A 23120-nucleotide genomic window follows, 5' to 3' on the forward strand; every position below is an offset into this window, starting at 1 on the left:
CCCACTAAACTATTCCTTTATCTTTTTCTCTGCAAATGTCAAGTCATTATTCTACTGATCCCTGCAAGGACTAGATGAAAGTTGCTTATTTTCTTGCTTAGGAAATTTTTCTAGGCCTGTTCCTTTCCCTAACACATAGCAACCCCCCTACCCGCCCCCCAGTATAGCTTCATTTACCTCCTCTCCTCTTCTATCTGCTACCTTGGCACTCTCTCCAGATTTGGCTTTGATTCCTGCTTTTCAATTTGAGCCACAGCATTGCCAGTTTATAAATAATTATAAAATACTGAAATTAGCATTGATATGTATATATAGCCATACTGAGAATAAACTATTCTGTGGGGTTAGGATGGCTGGTATTTGAGCAGTATGAAAGAAGAGAAGGGATGGACCTAGTGTGTAAGGTGAAGGAAGGCATTCCCACAAAACAGCAAGATGTGCAAAGGAACAGAAAACTTTAAATAACTGTGATATTAAAGAACTATAAATAGTCCCATATAATATCAGAGTAAAGATACACATTGAACACTATTGAATAGACTATTGAAGAAGACTGAGAAGAAATGATCAAAGAGTAGAAGGCTGACCATAGTGTCACCAAGGCCAAAGGAAGCTCCAATACCACAGGTGTGATGAGCAGTGTGCAGATTCTCCCAGAGGTCCTGTGGATTTATAATTAGATTCCTGGGTGACCTTATCAAGAGGTATTCTGAGTAGAGCAGTGAGAGTGGACACCCAGTTCCACAGTGATTTGAAAACTTCCTATTGCGATGCCTTTAACACACCATTTCTATACGTTCTGTGCTGGCTTATTACACGTACTAGTGAAGTCTGAATGACCTAAGAAAAATAGTAAAGCATTTTTTATGACCACCACCCACCCCAAACCTTCCATTATATACCATTGTTCCCCCTCGGAAACCTACTATTTTCTCTTGCTCAGTTCTTCTACAGATGATTTAATTTGAAAACGATTTCATGGTTTGGGTTTAAAAGATGACTTTCAAGACAATTAGTTGCTAAAAGAAAAATACTTAGCATCACAGAAACAGGCAACAGAATTGAAAATTTTCTTTTGTTAAAGAAAGTGTACTAAGAGAATGGAGCATTTGTCAAACTTTATTCCCAGTGTTATCTGAGGCTCTGCAAGAAACTGATTTCACAAGAGTCTTTGAAGAAAGATTTCTTAAGCAAACAGGAGGAAGCCATTTTAAGTTTTATCAAAGTATAGGATCGACTGCCTCATGGGGAAATGCTATGTTGCCTTAATCTGGTTGGCTACAATCTTGTGACCAGTTCTCAAAGACCACCTCATTTTTAGACTACTGTGCTCTCACAGGCTTGTTCTGTCGACCTGTGACTTCTTGGATGGAAATTATTAATTAGTACCTATTAGGCTAGATTATACCTGCCACTTTGTGATAATTGAGCTGAGTCTTTAGTATTTTTGCACTTTTCTGTGTTACCCTTCAATAAAAATTTTATTTTATCTTTTTTAGGTTATCTTTTGCTTCCTTATTTTGCTTTGACCTCCTTAATGGTAGGGAGCCCAGAAAATTCCACTATGCTTCACAACCCTGTTATCTCTTTTTTTTTTCCCAACTCAAACGTAAGCTCTTCTGGTGGTAACACAATTTGGCCACAAACACAATTAGAAGGAAAGTAATTTAATTGAAGGGAGATGACAACACAATATTTTGATAAAAAAACTGATCTGGTCTAAAATGAGATACAGTCTAGTCTCTGGCTTTTGGGGTGTACTACTGGGTTATTTCCCAAGTTTTTATGTGAGCTTTTTCTTTAATTTCCTTCATTTCAAAAATATGAGGAAATAATACCTCCCTTATACTTTTTAATCCATTAATTCACTTTCAGCCCTACATATTATTACTGTGCTAGTGAAAATAAAGAACAGGCACAGCGACTTAAATTTCTCTACATTAAGAGATAATTGGATCAAATAACTATATTTGCTTTTTTGTCAAATTGTCATGTCCAAATAATTGTCTGCCAAATTAATCCCAGCTCTCCTTTATATTCTATGGTATCCTCATCCTCAACAACCCTGTTCCTTTTCTCAATACTTCTGATCCCTTGCCTATAACCTTTTCAACCTTGCCCTGTGGAACCCTTCTCCCATCTATGCTAAACAACTTCTCTTTGCCCCCCAATTTTTCAATAAATATATTCTCTACCTTTTTTAAATTATGACTGAAGCTTCCTTCACCTCTAGAACACCACATCCCTTCAAGCAGGCCTGCTGAACAAAGCATTTTAGTACTCCCCTGTACCACAGTGACTAGGGAGAGATTTGCATTTTCTTAGTTCCCCAATGTCATTTTCAAACCAGTACTCATCAACCTTCTTGCGATCTAAATATGCATTCTTTTATCCCTCCTTGTGGTTCTCATATACAGCCCCACTGGTCATTTGCCCATATTCATGATAGTCTTTGGCACTTAGTTCAGTCTTCCTTTCTACTATGTGCTCTGGGATAACTTCTGGGTGATTTCACATATAGGTGGGTGACCCATCCCAACAGTATAGCCTCACGGTTCTTTGACTCCTCAACTTCACTGACCTTTACCTTTATACATTACTAGTTAGAGCAAGAGAAAGATGGCAAAAACATTTATATTCTTACAGATATCTCTTTATCTCATATGATCATATGATCACAAAACAATGTGTAACCATGTTGAGTAGGACGTCTGTTATTTCAGAATGTCAGCTGATGCCTCAAAGATGAAAATACTTCTTTTTAAAAGATTGATTTATTTCAGAGGGTGGGGGGAGGGGCAGAGTGGGACAGAGAGAGAGACCATCTCAAGCAGCCTCCTTACTGAGCATAGAGGCCAACTGAGGGCTCAATTCCATGACCCCGAGATCATGATCTGAACCAAAATCAAGAGTTAGATGCTCAACCAACTGAACCATCAGGTGCCCCAAGATGAAAATACTTAATAGATCATATAACTACCCACTCTGTTCATGGCTCTTTTCCCAAGAAGACAAACTTATTGCCCAACAGCTCTCCAGAAGTGCCCATGAAGGCCTGCTTGCCTTCCTGGGAGAAGGCTCTGCATCTTAGATTTATGCCTCCCACCTCCTGATGCTTAAAGGAACTGATAAGCTAATTCACACACAAAACATCAAAAGCTAATAATGCTGAATATATTGTCTAGTAATTGTCATCAAATAAATAGAAATTTAAAGATATATGGGACGCCTGGGTGGCTCAGTTGGTTAAGCGTCTGCCTTCGGCTCAAGTCATGATCCCAGGGGCCTGGGATTGAGTCCTGCATCGGGCTCCTTGCTCAGTGGGGAGCCTGCTGCTCCCCCTGCTTGTGCACTTTTTCTCTCTCTCACTCTGACAAATAAAGTCTCAAAAAAAAAAAAAAAAGAAAGAAATTTAAAGATATGATTTCAGCCATCATCCAGGAAAATAATGTTGAGCTAGGACCTCTTTGAACCAAACCTTAAAAGAAACCAAGGCGTGGTTTTGAAGATAGCCAGATCGTAGTTTGAATTTCATCTTCATTCTATCTAGTTATGTAACTTGGCTTAATTTGGGACATTATAGAATTTAAAAAAAAAATGTTACTGTCACCTTTGCCTTTTCTTTGAATATAAGATTTGCCCTTTTAAAAGTCACTTAAAATATATTTTACCAAATACAGGTATCAGTTACTAAAAATTATTACATCTGTCAAAATGATTGTTTTATTTATAGTTTTTATTTAATTCAGAGAAGAAATAGTGAATAACTGGGACTGAAATAAAAGCTGCCTTTCTTGTTTTTAATATGAAAGTATTTTAAATCAGAATTAGGACATGTACTAGAAATACCATGACTTTAACATCAGAAATTGGGGATATTAAAGTGACATGGTTGCTCTCTTTTATGAATTCGCCTATGTTAGAGGGAAGTAGACGTAACCAGAATACCAATGGTAAATGTTATATAAAGACATGGAAGAAAAGGGCGCCTGGGTGGCTCAGTTGGTTAAGCAACTGCCTTCGGCTCAGGTCATGATCCTGGAGTCCGGGGATCAAGTCCCGCATCGGGCTCCCTGCTCAGCAGGGAGTCTGCTTCTCCCTCCGACCTTACCCCCTCTCATGTGCTCTCTCTCTCTCTCATTCTCTCTCTCAAATAAAAAAAAAAAAAAAAGACATGGAAGAAAAAAGCAACAACCGTGCCTTGCAAGGTCAGGGAAGGCCCAATCACAACTTTCGCGTTTAGATAATTGTCAACAGAGAAGTTGATTTTGGTATGGATATATAAATAACCAAGCCAGGTAAAATAAATTGAATCATTTTAATCATATGAATTTAAGACTAATTCAGATTTGATTATGCATAGATTGCATAAGCATAAATAACAAATACGAATACAACAAAATTATATTATCTTAATGATTCATAATTTATTTCAAAGATATATTAATACTGAAATTATATGCATATATATACACACATGTATTAATTTAAAAGGAGATGGAAAATAAAGCTGAATAAATTTAAGAGAAAAAATTTTAAAATACAACTCATTAAAGGGACTAGAACTATCAAGGAACATTTTACATTATATAAGCACCTTGAAAATACTACTTTTCTCTAAACTAAGAGTGATCATATCCTTTCAGCAAGACTTTCCCTTCAGCATAACAACAGCTCCTGACACCTGCAGTCCATTTATTTTAGGCCTAAGAGATATTAACAGATTAAGATTTAAAGACAAATTCTTCCTCTTTTCTCCCTTCTTCACACCTTCCTTCCATTTTCTCATCTTTTACTTTACTGTCCACTGTGATATTGTGTCGATAACACAACTCCTTTTTGAGTGAAATACTTCCAACTGTCAAAAGATATATAAATAGAAACACCAAGTGATAAGACTATTTAACAGAAAACCTGCCACTTTATACTAAAATATTTATTTATTATTTATTTATTTATCTTAAAGATTTTATTTATTTATTTGACAGAGAGAGACAGTGAGAGAGGGAACACAAGCACGGTAAGTGGGAGAGGGAGAAGCAGGCTCCCCGCTGAGCAGGGAGCCCGACGCGGGGCTGGATCCCAGTGCCCTGGGATCATGACCTGAGCCGAAGGCAGATGCTTAATGACTAAGCCACCCAAGTGCCCCTATACTAAATTTAAAGTCATGTTTCTCACACCATAATGAAACTAATTTTTTTTTTTTTTAAGTAGGCTCCATGTGGAGCCCAATGCGGGGCCCAAACCCACAACTCCAAAATCAAGACCTGAGCCACGACTCTGAGATCAAGACCTGAGTTGAGATTAAGAGTCAGACGCTTAACCAAATGAGCCACCACAGGTGCCCCGAAACTAATTTTTAATATATATTTTTAAATAAACAACTGCACTTCCTCTTTGCTTATGTTTCTTTTGTGATTATAATACATATATAAAATATTGTACAAACTTTCTATGTCTTTTAAAATATTTACCTACCTTATACTGCATAAAATCTCAAGGTCATAGACGATTTCCTGTGTTGGGACTATATCTTAATTTAGACTCAAAAGTTTAGAAATACTCATGTTCTTAACAGTGACCTTAAGGACCAAATAAGCTACATTAGTCAGTGTTTGAGTATCTTGATCACTGACTTAGTTTGAGTTCATTTTAAGAAAATATTTGAAAGTAAAAAACTCTCTCCCTGTGTCCCTCATTTTAATACAAAGGAATAATGTTTTTGATTATAGGGTACAAGGGCTAGGGAAGGAGATAAACGGAAGATTAAAGGAAGAAGAAGAAATAAAGAAGATGGATTAATCCAAAGCCTGAGATTTTAAAATTTGGCCTCCAGCTATTCATTGGAAATATTTCTAACATTTTCCAATCCAAAAGAGTGAATTTAAATATTAAGAACATGGGGTGAGCAGAACTTAGAATAACTTTAGAATAACTAAAGTTATTCTTCTGGACTTGCAGAAGAGCTAAGATAAACATGAGCTGACAAACTCTACCTCTTCATTATTTATCCATTTATAACAGCATCTAACTTCTAAAATATTGGTCTCATTCTAAAATACTTCTGAAGTGTCTTAAAAATAGAAAACTAGTGGGGCGTCTGGGTGGCTCAGTTAAATGTCTGCCTTTGGCTCAGGTCATGATCCCAGGGTCCTGGGATCGAGCCCCGCATTGGGCTCCCTGCTCAGGGGGAAGCCTGCTTCTCCCTCTCCCACTCCTCTTGCTTGTGTTCCCTCTCTCACTGTCTCTCTCTCTGTCTGTCAAATAAATAAGTAAATAAAAATCTTTAAAGAAAAATAGAAAACTAGTCATAATAATATTAGGAATAAATCTTCAAATCTACAAACTATTATAGCCCCAATTATTTCATCAGATCTAATTAGAGCAATGGTATAACTTCCTTGAGTTTCTAAGTTTTAGATTTCATTGTATTATAATTAGGGATAACAAAAGGAACCACCAAAAACTCAGTCTTCTCTAATCAATGAAGAAGTTGAAAAAATTGATTATAATTAACATACCAACATTAATTTTATAAAAACTAATAGAAATAAGCATATACCAGTTAACTATTAATTACCTTGTGTAAAACATCTGCATACAATTTAAAATATGGTGTGCTAGAGTATAAAGGTAAGTAAAAAAACATTTTAATTAAGGTAGAAAATGGGAACTACTTTTGTTACAAATTTCTATAATTCTTTTCTGACTTTTGAATTTTCTATTAAAGCTGTATTTGAAATTTTATATAAGCCTATATTTGTGTATGTGTATATACATATGTACAGATAACACATACACATAAATAGATGTGTATATATAGGTTATTGTTTAATACCTGTAATACCTAATAAGAACTCTCCCTGCCCCATACCTAATACATTAAAAATTTACCTCATTACTGGATGGAAATAAATAGATCCTGATTTTGACGTCCAAAAATAAAACATAATAGAGGACTAAAGAAAATCAGGTGCCTCAATTTTATGGATAGGACTAAAATAATAATGTTCATTTAAATGTCTAAATGTTAGATTTGATATCTGATATGCAGAAGATTATTCATATAAAATTAAATTGAATTAAATAAATTAAAATAGCTTTAATGGCTAAAACTTCTTTGAGCAAGTTTAACACAATACAAAAATATAGTCCAACAAGAGGTGAAGTAACAGTGAAATTGATTCAACTTAACCTCCGGGGCCCTCATTTTCACAGGCTCTTTCCATAACACAAAGAGGGACCCTGGCAATGTGTTCACATGGTTATGTTCTTTAGTAAAATTTATGAAAGTAAGACATCAGTTAGTTCCACTGTCTTTTATATTCTGACTTATCCTCTATCACACTTGGGTGATCCCAATGTAAGAATAACTTTCAGGAATATTCCTGAACCCAGTGGGCAGACTCACCAGGCATCATGAATAAAGGTGCAGGACCAGAGGCTGCACTGTACTATGAACATCCTAAATTGTCTGGCCCGGAAGTATGTGCTAGTGGAAGAGAAGTGGGGTTTTCTCAAATGGAGAATTTGATTCTCCTCATTGCCTATACAAAATGGAACATCTTCCCTTTCAAAAATATACTCAATAATGCAGCATACACAAATAGGAACACATCATTTAACTTTCTTATAATAATGAAAAATTTAGATCAATGTTCCTACAAAAAGGAGTGAATAACTTTCTCTTTTCACTCTAGAAAGCATAACAAAATTATTGTCAAAGAAAGAGGCAATCAAAGAGGCATGAAACCAAAATATGGTGAGCAAATATGATAGAGCTATCAAGCAGTTAATAAAACTATTATATTTAGATTTTGAGTGGTGGTGTTCTCAGATGTTAAAATTTGAAATGTGCCTGAAACGATTTTTTTGCTCATTATAAAAAGTATTCATCTTCCTGTATTTGTAACTTCGTATAGTTTCTTCTTGAAGGTAGATCCCCAAATGGTATAAGCTTCAGACCCCCAAAACACATGAATCTGCCCCTGGTCACATGCATAGGAGAGGTTTGCAGTGTGTTTTGCTAATGGACATTTTTAAAAATAACTTAAAATGTAGCATGCTGAAAAGGAAAAAATATATAAGAAAAGTAGCTAAGGCACTTTTCTCTACCTGAGTGGTCTCTCTTTAACTTTTATTTTTGTTTCCATCAGTATTTTTGCCTCCGTTTCTTAGATGCATGGTGGATAAATGATGGCAAGGAGAAGAGCAGGGAAGGGACTTATTTGGGGACACAAGACTTTTTTTTTAACCACTTCACTTTATCTCTTCAAAGAGTACGGACAATGGACAATAATTTTATCTCTTTCATATATTACAGGATAATAAAAATTATAATGTTAAAGAAGGAGGAAATAAAATGTAAAAGTTAATAGCTAATTCATTCGCCACGCTAGTTCAGTCCTTGGCCTTTTCTGAACAGAGACTGCCAATAGTAACAAATTATGTGATGGTTTTGTGATGTGGACAGTTCACTTGGGACCAAGAGCAAATGACCAAACTTGAGGACCTGCCTCTTAAACTATGGATCCAAAGATCGTAGGTCAGATCTTTATTCACTACATAGTCTTCTGGAAAGAATAAATCTGCCAAGTGTCCAGAGGAAAAGTGAGTACTAAACAAGAGCATTTCAATCACCAGAAAGATAATTGCTACTTTATAGAATATTGTGGGCATAAAAGTAATAAACGTGCTTTGAGCTATTCATAGAAAGGCACCATAGAAATCTACATTATGTTCTGGCTTGCTTCATTCACTTTTATATGCAGGGCCTAGTTTTTCTATTTGTCCATGAACTCATTCAAATCAATGTTCCTTTTAAGTACTAAAACATTTCGGAGAAAGGGTAAAAAGAGAATTCAATGAATTGAGGGTAACTCAAAGAGCAGTACATACTCAGAATGCTAGTGTTTTCAGGGATAAAGAGATAATCAGAAACCTAGGATAAAGTCCCTTCCAAATAGAGTTTATTTGGGTGAATCACATGTAGACCATAGATGTAGATCACTAACTCGGATTTTCACTGTGGCCTCACTGTACTGAGGATACCCCAACACCACAGAGTCTAAATAAACTAGTTATATAACCTTGAGCAGGTTGCTTCATCTTCCAGACCTGCTTTCTTTAATCTATTAACAGAAAGAGCTAGAAAGGTAACCTCTAAAGATCCCATGCTGCTCTAGTATATTCCAATCAGGGGTCCTGTCCTCTGTCAGCGTAGTTCCTATTTTTTATATTTTTCTCCATGGAAACATACAAACTACTGGGAAGTTGGCAAAAACAAATATAAGATCTTCATGTAAGACTTATGAATCTATTCCCACTCCCTACTTTCATAATTCTGTTTTACTGCCAGACCTTTTCAACCTAAAAAAATGTGCCATAACCAGGGAGTGGATAATGTAAGAATTAAGAATTCATTGTTGAGAATGCTGTGTGATGTAGGAAAGAAATAAGAGGAATCTAGAGTGATATAGTTAACTAGGAATACTAAATAGCAGAAATGATAAGGAAAATGGCAAAATTGCCAAGTTTCTCTTACATGTCCTCCTAATTATCTTTACAGTGCCTTATAAGATCTACTTTTCTCCCCAGACATTCCATGTAGTCAATATATCCCTTAGCATCTCTGGCTCCCTTTGTTACCAACCTTATGCCCATTTTAGTCTTCATACTCTAGGCATTGCCTCAGGACTCTGGACATACTTTTCTTCCCTCCTTTTATGATAGCCTATTCACAGTTACTAATTTTCACCAAGCTATACTAATAAGAACACCTTAATAGCTGTCTCCTTTCTAAAAGTATTTTAATAAGGAAAAAGAAATGTATCTTTAACAATAAAGTAACGGCAAAATCAAAGTGTTAGTGGAACATATGTGAGATGTTGGCTCTTTTTTGGGGGTGGGGGAGGTAACAGGGAAGCTTCTGAGTTTCCAGAGTATGACAAGCCACAAGAAGTCACCTATCTCATATAAAGAGACCCTTGTGATGACTGTTTGTTTCTAGGATATAAAATCAGACTGTATCAGGATGCTCACCCTGAGGAGGAAAAGAAGATAAGGCTAAATATAAATAGGCAGAGTAGAGTCAGTCTGGAGAGTTTCAAATGCATACGCTGAAAACTTTGGATTTTATCCTATGGACAACAGGGAATTGTTGGAGGTTTATAAACTGTAAAGAGACATGACATAAAAAGTACTACTGTAGCAAAATTTATCTGATAGTGGTAAATATACTGGGACAAAGAGCAAAAGACTAAACAAAAAGAAAATCATTTTAGAGATTATTACCATTGCTCAGAGTTCAGGAAATGGACATAATGGAATTTATTTAAAAGACAGTAAGAAGAATAAATTGAAAGAAGTCTGTGATTTTACACAGAAAATGAAAAAGAGTGAAAGATTTTAAAAATTTGGATGACTAGGAATAGTTTAGATCATTGATCAAAATAAAGACTGATTTGGACAAATAAAGAAAAAAGCACATAAAGAAGAAAAAAAGCCAAAAAGCAGGAGGAACCCCATGTGAATGCCCTAAATCAGGTTGCATCAAACCATGAAGATCAGAAATGTAATATACTCAATATAGTCGATACTATTTTTTTATTATTATGTTATGTTAACCACCATACATTACATCATTAGTTTTTGATGTAGTGTTCCATGATTCATTGTTTGTTATTTTTTTTAAGATTTTATTTATTTATTTGACAGAGAGAGAGAGAGAGCACAAGCAGGGGGAGTGGCAGGCAGAGGGAGAGGGAGAAGAGAAGCAGTCTCCCCACTGAGTAGAGAGCCTGATGTAGGGCACGATCCCAGCTTAACCGACTGAGTCACCCAGGCGCCCCTAGTGAATACTATTAACAGCCATAAATATCAAGGCATACATCCTTTTGCATGTAAATTATGGAAATACAGAGATGGGGGAAGGGAGGGAAGAGGGAAAAAGAGAAAGTGTGGGGGGGTCCAACCTAGAAATGAGAGAGGAACATAATATTTTTAAGTCAAAGAAGTGGTTTTTAGATAAGGATCAGGGGTGTAAAAGTATATTCCAGACAGTTATTACAGGGGTACTTTTTAACATCACACTTGAGTTTCCCAACTATTACTGTGCTATACCATTGACTAAGGAAAATGCCTTATGAGAAGGACCTCCAAAGATGCTTTCCAAATACACCTTATACACAAAGATATAACACACACACACACACACACACACACACACCCATGCATGCATGCACATGTGCTTGCCCATATGCAGGTAAACACTCTTACTTCATCACCTCAAATTAAAAGTGAGCAATCACATATCAAGCACAGAAATCTCCCCATTTATGATTTTGAAGAGATAGAGTTGAAAGCAATAAATGACTTGGAAGACTTACTGTATTTCTTAATTTACACATTTTTTCACCTTATAATATTTGTCTTATAAACATGTTATCTATATCAATATGGTATCCATATCAGATTATCGATTATTTTTGTTATATTAAGTTTTTTTAATTAAGCCACTTTCCTTCCGTATACACGTGATTTGATAAAATTTTGAAAAAAAAGGTCGCTGAAACCATTTGTTTCTCTCAAAAAATAAAATAAGTAAAGATAAAGTTTTATCAATATAATTGGAGTACAGGGTCTTTTTAAAGAATCTTAAATAACTGAAAACCACTACCTCAGTGTCCATATAAAAACTACCTATTAAAGAAAAACACTGGAAACCTATTATATAAGTGATGACATGAAAATTATTTCTATAAACTATTACAAATTTTAATTAAATTTATAAATTTTCATTTTAGTTTTAACTTGAATAAGTATAAACTATTAAAAGCAATTGTTACAAAATAAAATACACATAGTTACACTTAATCATATTTTGTATCCATCCTTTTTTATTAGTATGTTGAAATAAAAACTGCTTATATTTTTCACTGATCAGGAAACAATGTATATAATTCTATATAATAACCTATATCTCTAAACATTATTTATGATGTGGTTCTTGAATCTTACATTTGTATCTGTAACTCTGCTGTTCTCTAGGAGGATCTGTAAAAATTCTGGCAATATTTTAGAGGCAGTGTCTTCTAATGAGTCCAACAATAGGCCTTTTTCATGTATCTACCAGTAGGTGGAGCAGACAACATAATTTATTACCCAAGAACAAGGACGGGAATGAAAGTCAGTTTATTTGGAATAAAACAAATCTGCACATGAGATTTTATTCAAAGGAAAAATGTCCTATATGTGTTAGATTTAGTCTGACTGGTTACTGAATCAAAATAAGTAACTTTATTAAGTAATCAATCTTTGCAGAAAGATAAATTTAATTTACAAATGGAAGCAATGTTTGCATTCTACTTATTCAAATCAACTAAAATTAGCTTTCTTTTCATAAAACTTTTACAGGGACAAAGATTTTTTTGATGTGTTCATTTAATAAGGGCACTAAACTCAATCCTGTTTTACAGGTGATGGGGTGCATAACAAATAGTATTTTCTGGGAAATATAATTGACTAATCCTATTATGTCTGTAGCAACAAATTAACCTTATTACTACTAGTAAATGGTGATTGATTATTTATGCAAATAAGTTACCATGTTCAGCTTTCTGAAATAAACATATACAAAAGGTGCTTTAATATGACTTGAACTTTTTAATTAATAAAACCCTGAGGGGTCTATTAATTCACTCATTGCAATATTAGTTATTTACTTGTGTAATTCCTATTAGTGCTAACATATTTGCTTGCATAAAGATGAGATACTTAATATCAGTAAAAATCAGGAATATATTTTGGAACTATTCTAAGATATACACTAGATTTGTACTAACACTGACTTTCAAACAGGTTATCAGTTTGAGTATGTCAGTATATCAGCATAATAGTCCTAAAATTATTAAAAATTAAATAACATATGACTTCATTTATTATCTATATATGAATTCACAAATACAATTTTGGCTTAGAAAATTCCTTACGTTTTCTAAAGCATTCTTTGTCTGAATTAACGTTTTATTTCTACTCATCTAAGTGAAGCTATATTAGACCTATGAAAACTTAGTCTGAAAATTAATATTCTACAAACTATCATTATATATCATTATAAATCACTCCTAAATTATTGAAATCACTAATAAAACAGTTCTAAAAAGGCTATTAGTATTATTCCCTTTAAATACATCCGCAGAACTTTTCTTATCCTGATGCACTTCTTATAAAAATTACTTACACTTGAATATTTATTCAGTAAATTTTCAAATAACTGCACAAATTGAGAGTTAAAACTGACACAAGCCTTTAATAACAAATACTCAATTCATACCTGGCTTTTATTTTGTACTTAAATGTATATTTAATTAATTTGAAATCAAAACTCTTAAAACGCGCAATTAATCTGTAAATATCTCAGGAATGTTTTGAAATCTGCAACTTAATTTCTCCCCCATAGCCAAGTCATGCTGAGAAAATCAGTAATAATACTCAAATTGAAACATGTGTCTTTCATTCTCTGAGTCTTCCTTAGGTTAGGGAAAGGAAAGATTTTTGTGAAAATAAAATAATAAATGGAATCACAAAATCATAAATATAAATGGTTAGTTTCAATAAGACCACCTATATAAACTGCAATTGAAAGGTATCAAATTTCTTTCTAGTAAAAATATTTGTTTGGGATACACTGAAATCAGAGTGAATATGCCTTGTGGTGAAGGATCATATAGTATACATTTTTACGTCCTACTCCTGGTTCAGTATCAGATAGATTGTCAGTACTCAAAAATATGTTTTTTGGAATAATTAAAGAATTTTAAAGTTAAGATGTATATTCAATCTATTTATTAATGTTAGTGTTGCATATCTTTATTCAGGTTAAGGTGAATATTGCATACTTTTGTTTAGGTAAAGATGGTTTATAATTACGACTTGTAATATCAATTTAAAATTCAACTTTTTTACATCATGATGAAAAATAAGGAATAAAACATCTGAAATTCCAGTACCATCCCATTAGTAAAACTAATCCCCTCACCAATGTCAACAGATGAGACTAAGATGATACCACTGCTCTATTTCATTACAAAAAAAAAAAAAAAAAGTTTGCTTTGGGAATAAAAGTGTCTGCATAGATTCAAAGGATTGTATTTTATCTCCAGTTATTTGTGATCAAATATGAAGATCACTAGGACAAAACAGACCAACTTGCCAGATCCAAATGAAAATCTCTGATATTTTTGTAATATTCTTCTCCAAGGAAGCGGATTTAAGAACATCATTTTCCCTCTGTTGCCCTCAGGCCTGTGAGGGCAGTTGTAAAATGGGGCAGGGGGATGTTGGGGAAGATCATTATAAATATTTCTAACTAATTTTCATTAATAACTAAAGGAAAGCAAAGAAAAGAAATGAGAAAAATGAATGCTTCCAACAACTACGACAAACAGAAGAAAATGAAAGTATAGAATCTTCATTTATCCTTGACAGGTTAAATTCTTTTTTCAAAAACTATTTATTTGACAGAGAGAAAGAGAGAGAGCATAAGCAGGCAGAGGGAGAGGGAGAAGCAGGCTTTCCACTGAGCGGGGAGTCTGACATAGGGTTCGATCCCAGGAACCAGGATCATGACCTGAGCCAAAAGCAGACACTTAACTGACTGAGCCAACCAGGTGCCCCTCGATAGGTTAAATTCTAATAATATGATTGTTACCATTTACTGGAATGCTCTCTAAGGGCCAGATAGTATTTTAAATATATTCAATTCTCGTAATGTTCTTTCAAATTGCAGAGTGAAACAGACAGTTCCAGGTAATCTCCTGATATTTTACCCTAAGTGGGAGAGCTTGGATGCCAACTTACCTCTGATTTCAAAATGCCCATACTGTTTCTACTGTACACAGCGCCCCAAAAACAATCATTCTATTGGATGCCAAGGATTTCTGGAGACAAGGGATCACTAAACTAAAGTTTATATACCTGGATAGTACCAGCAGTCTGCAAGGTATAAACAAGAAGGAAAATGGGCTAGGGCATTGACAGCTTGTATTTGTTAACACAAACATACCTAAAACACAATGGTAATATTAAAAATTCATTAAGGTCAGGAGTCAAGTCACATGGTCAAGTTTGTGAAATAATTTGTTAAACCAGGTGTTTAAATTTAAAACTAAAATGAAATCAAAATAAAGAAATTATGCATACAAAGTATCTACCATACTCTGTGGCAGAGGTAAGTATTCCATGGATATTTACTACCCCATTATTTTTTTTTAATTTTTTTAAAGATTTTATTTATTTATTTGAGAGAGACAGATAAAGCACGAGCAGGGTGGGGGGCAGCGGGAGAAGCAGGCTCTCTACTGAGAGAGCCCAATGTGGGGCTCAATCCTGGGACTCCGGGACCATGACCTCAGCAGAAGGTGGTCACCTAACCAACTGAGCCACCCAGGCACCCCCTGCTGTTCCATTATTTTTATTGGTAAAATAACTAAGTCTTTATGGACTTTCTAAAATATTTCTCTATGTACTTGATATCTAAATAACCCTGGATAAAAGAGAATTAACAAATGTTTCCATTAAATCTGATTTCACCATTTAAAAATTTATTTTTGCTGTTACATTACCCATCATAAGTATAAACAGCACAATTAGACCTCAGATTAAGAAAGATTCAAAGTATAAAAGGGATTCAGAGTTATCAAAATAAACAACTGTACCCAATAATTATTATCAGGTTTAAAGAATTAAAGATATATTTATGCCTCCCTTAGTTTCATCAAAATTAAAATTACTAATAACTGAAGTTAAAAAAAGAGAATTCCTGATATGTGATTCTACATTTAAAAAAAATGTAGCCCACCAATTATACAGGTAAATTTTTTACATCATTATGGATTTATAATTGAAACTTAAAATACCTCGACTTTTTATTTTTTGTCTTTATTGCCTAAGTATTTAGAATCCAAAGACTTCAGTTTGAGTACCAGACCTATTATTACTATTTTTATGTCTATAAATCAGTCCCGTAATTTTCTTTCAGTTTTCTCGTCTGTTAACTGGAGATAACTCAGCTATACAAATCTAAGTAAATACTAAGATAGTCATCATTAGCGAAAGTATTGTTAATTACTCTACTAAATAGAGGCTAGAAGTGCAGTTCTCTGTTCTAGATGTACATGGCCAGTCCAGTACTTAATGTTTTTGAATTTGGATGCCTCGAACCATGACCTTCAGTCTCAGAGGACACCCACGGACACTCCGCCATGGACTTGACTTGCCCATGTCTGAGACATTTGAACTATGAGACTGAACTTGAAAGTCTATGAGAAAGAATAAAAACCCACAAATTGCTAGTTTCCTGCCTGAAGCTCGATTAACAAAATATACTTCAACCCCCAAATTCATGTTGTTTTTTAACCATATTTCTTTGTGAGCAGAATATTCTACACGCCAATGTATTTTTTCTTAGCAACTACAACAAGATCTGAGGCACTAAAATTTTACCATTTGTAAGAAAATCATTGTAAGTATTCCAAATTCCACATTTGTATCTCAATATGAAGATGTAGTTGCTGAAGCAGGTTTGTTCAAAGCTTTACTTGAAAACGTGCATCAAACTTTAGAAAGGGTGCAAGAACGGTTTTAATCTCAACATTAGCTCAAGTGAAAGAGAAAACCTGAAAGCGACCTCGGTTTAATAACTTCTTAGTTCTTGATCAATTCTCGAAACAACAATAAGCCACTCAGAATGGGTTTCAAAAGCGAGGTTATGCCCTTTGTGTTGTGTTATCACAGCGGCAGATCACACTGCGGACGTGGACCTTCTGCTGGCGTCCCAGCGGCTGCCTACGAAGCTGCTGTCACAGACGAGTCATGGTGCCTACACTCACCTACACAGAAGCACGAAATTGAACGCGAAGTAGTGTCTCTGTGATATCTTTTCAACAAGTCATGTCCCATTCAGCCTGCTACTTTATCTCTGTCAGGCCAGGGGCCCAAGTGGTTTACGGGAGCTGTCAGGGACAGGTAGACCAACCTGCTTTGTGCTGAGGAGGTAATGCATCTTTCGGGCTTGGTAATCTCTTTTCTTCTCTTCCCTTTCGAGGTCGGCCTTCTTCTCTTCTCTTTCTTTCATCTCTGCAAACTCCTCCAGGGCCTCCCTGCATCAAAACAATCTGCAGTTATTTATGACACCAAAAATCTGCTAGCATTTGCCTTCTTCCACTGATGATAATCAAGAAATTTTTTGAGCAGTTACCATCACCCACATCCATCAAAATCAGTGGTGTAATCGATCTTAGCTGCACATTCCACTGAATCTTTGTAATCTTTAAAAAGCATTTAAGTGATTTTTCAGTGGTTAGATTTTTTTAAATCAAATATCTACATATTATAATTAACTCAACAGCTAAGGAAATATATCAAGTGCAAAGTAAGTGAATGACTACCTTGCCATTTTCTTTGGTTGAAGATTAGCTATTTCGGATATATGTAAATATCCCAAGAAACCATCTGAGCTACTGATTTCCTTTAAATTTTGATTTCATATTTACAAGTCTCTAATCATTTATTTTGTATACTAACAGACTAATTTTGAAAGTGTGATGGATTTTTATAAATATGCTTAAGTTTACTTCAGTTAACAGTTCAAATAATACCAACATGTATTAACCTGCACTTGAAATGTTATTTTGTTCAGTTATACAGATAATTAAAATAAAAGCTAAACTAGGTGAATAAGTTCATGGCTTTGTAGGTACAATAAATTCCATTAAAAATAATGAAAATTCCATCACTTATGTGTGTGTATCTAAGAAATTTAAACAAAAAATAAACTTTTAAAATATACTATGTAAAAAATGCCTGATAAATAGACTAAGATATTATGAAATATGGAAAAAAATAAATCTTTCATTTTCACAGAACAAATTTAACTATTCATGTTAAAATAATGTTTTGAAATTATATGTTGTTCTTTTTTAAAAATAGATATGTAACTTAGTGTCCAGTTCTTTAAGTACAATTTTAAGCAAATGATCTAAGCAGTTACCTCAAAGATATCAAGGGAAAGTAGAGGGAAAGATTCCAAAAATAAAAAAAGATTCTCATTTCTACTTCAATGTCTAGAAATATTTTTGTTGCAATTTTCTGTTAAAGGCTACTAATACAATACTTCATACAAGGTTACTTATGAAACACACTGACGTTTAAAAATCACCATGCTATGCTATTGCAGCAGAGCAATTTTTTCAACATAAGATTAAATTGCAAAATAAATGAATTACTTGGAGTGGCATGGCCCTCATTTTGCCACTCTTCTCTTGAAAATTGCTTATTAATATGAAAAAAGGAGTCAGAAAATAGCCTGTTTTACTTTATGCATAGTATTTTGGGGGCTTCTGCGCCCACAGAGCTGGGCTAGCTGCACATTTAGATTGTGTTGGCAAGCTGGTACAATGACCTTTCTGACCTGCATCTCAAGGCTATTATTAATCGCTAAGTAACCTGGTAAAGCCAAACAAATTTGTTTCCATTGAAAGGATCTCTATCTGTGTCTGAGAATTTGTTCTGTACCAAACAAACCTCATTAACTGTGTCCATTTTTGACAAAGAACCAGGAGTTAGAAGGATTGGTGACCTTTCTTTGTCCTTAAGGTACAAATTTCAAGGCAGGTACATATGAATAAATGAGAATTTTTACCAGGAAAAATAACAATCACATGTTACATAAAAAGCTAAATGCATTATTAATTTTCATCTTTACTTTTAATATTATGTAAAAAAAATTTCTTCTATAATTCCTCTTGTAAGTCTTTAAGATAATTTAAAATAACCAATGAACTGCCTCTAGAAGGATAATTATTCAGATATGCGTGTATCCAATTTTATGTCATTCCAAAGATAAGCACAGTAATTTTCCAAGCAATCACAAAAATAAAAAAATATATCTACAAAGAAGTTTGTGCTCTATAAATGATAAATGATTTAATGAATAAGAAGAGATCTTACTTACATAAGAAAGAAAAAAATATCCAATATAATTGCACACACACATGAACAGGTAAGGTGCAGAGAAGTAATAGGACTTGGATACAAAATCAAAAGTGTAAATTATTTGATGTAGTAAAAACAGTCCATCTCCTGGATATGGAAATGTAAACAAAAAACAGCATGAACTCAGGGAGCTTGACAAGGAAAGCAAAAACTGAGAGATACGTAAAAGAATGTCAGTTTCCAGTATGTAAAGAAAACACACCATAAACCCAGGAGGAATTGGGAAGGCCTAAAAATAAATCCAAGAAATTTGACAAAACATTAGAAAAACTAATCTGTGGTAATCTCAAAACACAAAAGTAATTAATTTAATAAATTTATATAATTTTTGAAAAAAATCAACCTTATGTTCCTGATTTATTGCCATACTTGAGAGTGTACAGATATATTGAACACCACAGTTATATTCAGGTCAAATAGTCTTTGTTCAATGACCAAGTAGGAAGAGCTGAATAAATTTTTATCCCTGATATACAAGTTTTGTTACATCAATAGTGATGAAGAGATGTCTCAGTGTAAAGGATGTAATAAAAAATTATGATCCCATTAAAGACTAAATGATGGAAACCATTTGAACTAGGTTTCTTTATAAAATTATAAAAATTATCGATTTTTTATCCAGGGATTTTCTTTTTTAAATGCAGTACTTTTAAAACAGTTAAATTTTTTCCCAAATAATTCCAGGTTGTTTTCAATATATTTTTTTCATTTCAGGCATATATATTGTCTTATTTCCATCCTTAAAAAAAGTCCTGTGATATATATACGATAGATGTTACTAATTACCTTATTTTACAAATATAGTTAACACATAAAGAGATGAAGTGATGTATTCTAAATAACAAATCAGTTAATGGCAGAAATGGAATTAGGGTCCTTAGATTTACAGATTCTCTAATTGCAGATCAGGCTGTAGTCATCCTGATACAAGATATACTATGCAGAAGAGATTTTTTTTATTGAATGAACCACATACATTTTCTTTTATTTTATGATCCTGTTTTCTACTGTATAGCTAAAGAAACTTGGGTAAGTGCCAGGACTTCCTGTATCACTTTTCATAAATACTAATTATCTGGTGATATTAGTTTAAAAATGAAAGTAAAAATTACTGAAACTTTTGTAAAGTCTTTCATATTCAATATATTTTGCTAATGCTAATTATATTTATGATAAAATATTTACATATTCTAATTATGATAGCAATAATAAAAATAATAATAGCTACTTGGAAGCAATACAGTGGAATGGTTCACAGCATAAACTCTGAAATGACGCCTGGTTATATAAACTCTCTGCTGTGCTATTTACTAGCTTTAATATCCGAGTCTCAATATCCTCGTCTATAAAATGTAAATATACTAGTATTAGTATCTTTTTCATCAAACTATTGTAAGGAACAAATACATTATCTACGTAAAGTACACAGAGTGGGGCTGCCACAAAGGAAGGTGCTACACGGGTGTTAGCTATATACTGAATTTTCACTCTAAGTCATATTCTAGACTACCTGCTTTATCGACTCACCTGGATACCAATCTTTTATACTTTCTCAAATTCCCTCAGTGATCTCTTCTTTTCTCTCTCCTGATTAGTGTGTAATTTGTAGATGAAATCCATGAAGCAAAGCATGGAATCTGGTTTTCTAAGAGGCACAGAGGCATGGCTGGTGGGAAATGGGACATGGGAGAGCGCCGTGCAAATAAATTTTCTCTTTTTTCATCTGCTGTGCACTGCTGAGAGTTCTCCTTGCAAACCTATGTGGCTAATGGAGCATGCAGTGCCTACCTGCTGTACCCTGCTGAGTCACTATGGGACTCCACACAAAGTGGTGGCCAGGGCCGCAGAGCTCATCATATCACATTCCTCCCTACAGGACCAATGCATGAGTACTGGCAGCAGTAGTGCACAGCGAGCGGTGTGCCCCGGAGAAAATCAGCTGCCTGGTCTCAGGTTTTGTCCCTCTCTCCCTCCACCCCTCATCCAGTGACTGGTGATTGAGGGAATACATAGGCCCAGAGCCTTTGTCTCACTTTGGGTCCACTCTAAAGACCCATCCAAATCCTGAGCTTCCTGAGATTGGCTGAGACTTCTGATGCAGTTCAACTTCTCTACCACCTTACAGCTGTTATTCCTCAAAGGCTCACCAATACAGTCCTGCACCAAATCGTTGCATTCTCGGACACTTCACTCCCACTTTTCCTCATCCTCACTGCCCTGATTATTAGTATAAAGTATTACCAGTTTCATAAAGTATTATCAGTCTAATAAAGTGTTATCAGTTTATCGGTCTAATAAAGTGTTATCAGTTTAACCCTACATTTACATTTTATTTCCAAGAGGTTCCTGGCTAAAACATACACTTTACCACTTTTAATCCTTTCACAATCCAGTGAGGCAAGTATTATCACTCCCATTCTATAGATTACGAAATGAGAGTCACAGAGGTTAAATCTCCGTCCAAACTCCCAAACTAGAAGGTGAGGGTTAGAATTTGAATATAGGTCTCACAGCAAAATTCATGCCTTTATGCAAAATACTATACTCATATCACATATTTTGCCCAAATCCAATACAGTTGATTCCTGAACAACACAAGTTTGAACTGCACAGGTCCACTTATATGCAGATTTTTTTCAACAAAAACAATAGTGTAAATGTATTTTCTCCTCCTTATGAGTTTCTTAATAACATTTTCTTTTCTGAGTGCCTGGGAGGCACAATCAGTTGAGTGTCTGACTCCTGGTTTCCACTCAGGTCTGATCTCAGGGCTCCTGGCGGAGTCTGCCTGGGTTTCTCTCTCCCTCTTCCTCTGCCCTCCACCCTGCACTCTCTCTTTCTCTCTCTCACCAAAATAAATAAATAAATCTTTTTTAAAAATAACATTTTCTTTTCTCTAGCTTACTTTATTGTAGGAATACAGAATATAATACTCCATATAAATAAGTGTTAATCAACTGTTTATGCTATTGGTAAGGCTACCAGTCAACAGCAGGGTATTGGTAGTTAAGTTTAGGGGGAGTCAAAACTTAAATGTGTATTTTCAACTGTACAGGGGGGTCAGTGCCCCTAACTCCCACATTGTTCAAGAGTCAACTATATCTTGCCATTGTTTGATTTTCTTATTCGTTTCAAAATAGGGTACTAAAAAAAATAATAATAATTTTTATCTTCTCGTCTTTGTAGGTCCAGAACCCCAAAACAAAAATCTCTACCTTTTCTCTAAAAAGGTTTCATATGGGGCACCTGGGTGGCTCAGTCAGTTAAGTGGCTGCCTTTGGCTCAGGTCATGATCCCAAGGTTCTGGAATGGAGCCCCACATCAGGCTCCTTGCTCAGCGGGAAGCCTGCTTCTCTCTCTGCATGCCGCTCCCCCCCTGCTTGTGCAAGCTCGCACTCTCTCTTTCTGACAAATAAATAAATTCTTTAAAGAAAAAAAAGGCTTCAAAGATCACTTCAACAATAATCTCTAGCTGTTTCTACTCTCATAATCCTCTCTTTTATATGTCTGTTATACTTTACAATATATTTATAGCCACATGCATACACGACTTCCTGAACTTTCCCCAAGTGTGGAGGTCCTAAAGGTCAGGATTAAGGTTTATTCATTGATATGTCCCTCCCAAAGTATTTGGTCTAATATCTGGTATAAACTAAGTGCTACCATCCTTTTTAACTATTTCTCAGCTGACTAGTAGTACATTTCATCATTTATGATGGTTTAATTAGAAGAGGGAAGAAGCCACATTGAGAAAGCCTCTCTTGGGAAGTAGGGAAGAACCAGGATTCTGGCTCTTTGCCTATAAAGTGGTTCTCAGAGTGTGGTCTCCGGCAAACAGCATCAGTTTCACTTGGGAAATGTTGGAAATGCACAGTCTCAGGCTCCACCCCAGACCAACTCAGAAACCCTGGGCGGGCTGGGGTGGGATCCTGAGGCAATCTCCTGCTTCCTAAAGTTTGAGAAGCACTAGTCTGCTGCAATGAAATTATCAACTCTGTTGAGGAATTAAGATGATTCAATCTTACTAATATGACATCATAAAGAGATGCCTTATATTTAGTTAATAA

The 23120-nt window shown here is 34.7% G+C and overlaps 1 protein-coding gene across 1 annotated transcript in view; it reads right to left on the bottom strand.

The window, feature by feature from the left end:
• The window catches only part of SPATA17 (spermatogenesis associated 17), a 166398-nt gene that overhangs the window by 83456 nt on the left and 59822 nt on the right, over positions 1–23120 (bottom strand). Inside the window, exon 6 of the mRNA XM_035010125.1 lies at positions 17036–17159. Within this exon, the coding sequence (XP_034866016.1) occupies positions 17036–17159 (124 nt within the window). The remainder of the gene's footprint in view (positions 1–17035; positions 17160–23120) is intronic.

Source organism: Mirounga leonina, unplaced genomic scaffold (genome assembly GCF_011800145.1).
Source record: "Mirounga leonina isolate KUSES-001 unplaced genomic scaffold, KU_Mleo_1.0 Mir_154, whole genome shotgun sequence".
Taxonomy (NCBI): Eukaryota; Metazoa; Chordata; class Mammalia; order Carnivora; family Phocidae; genus Mirounga; species Mirounga leonina.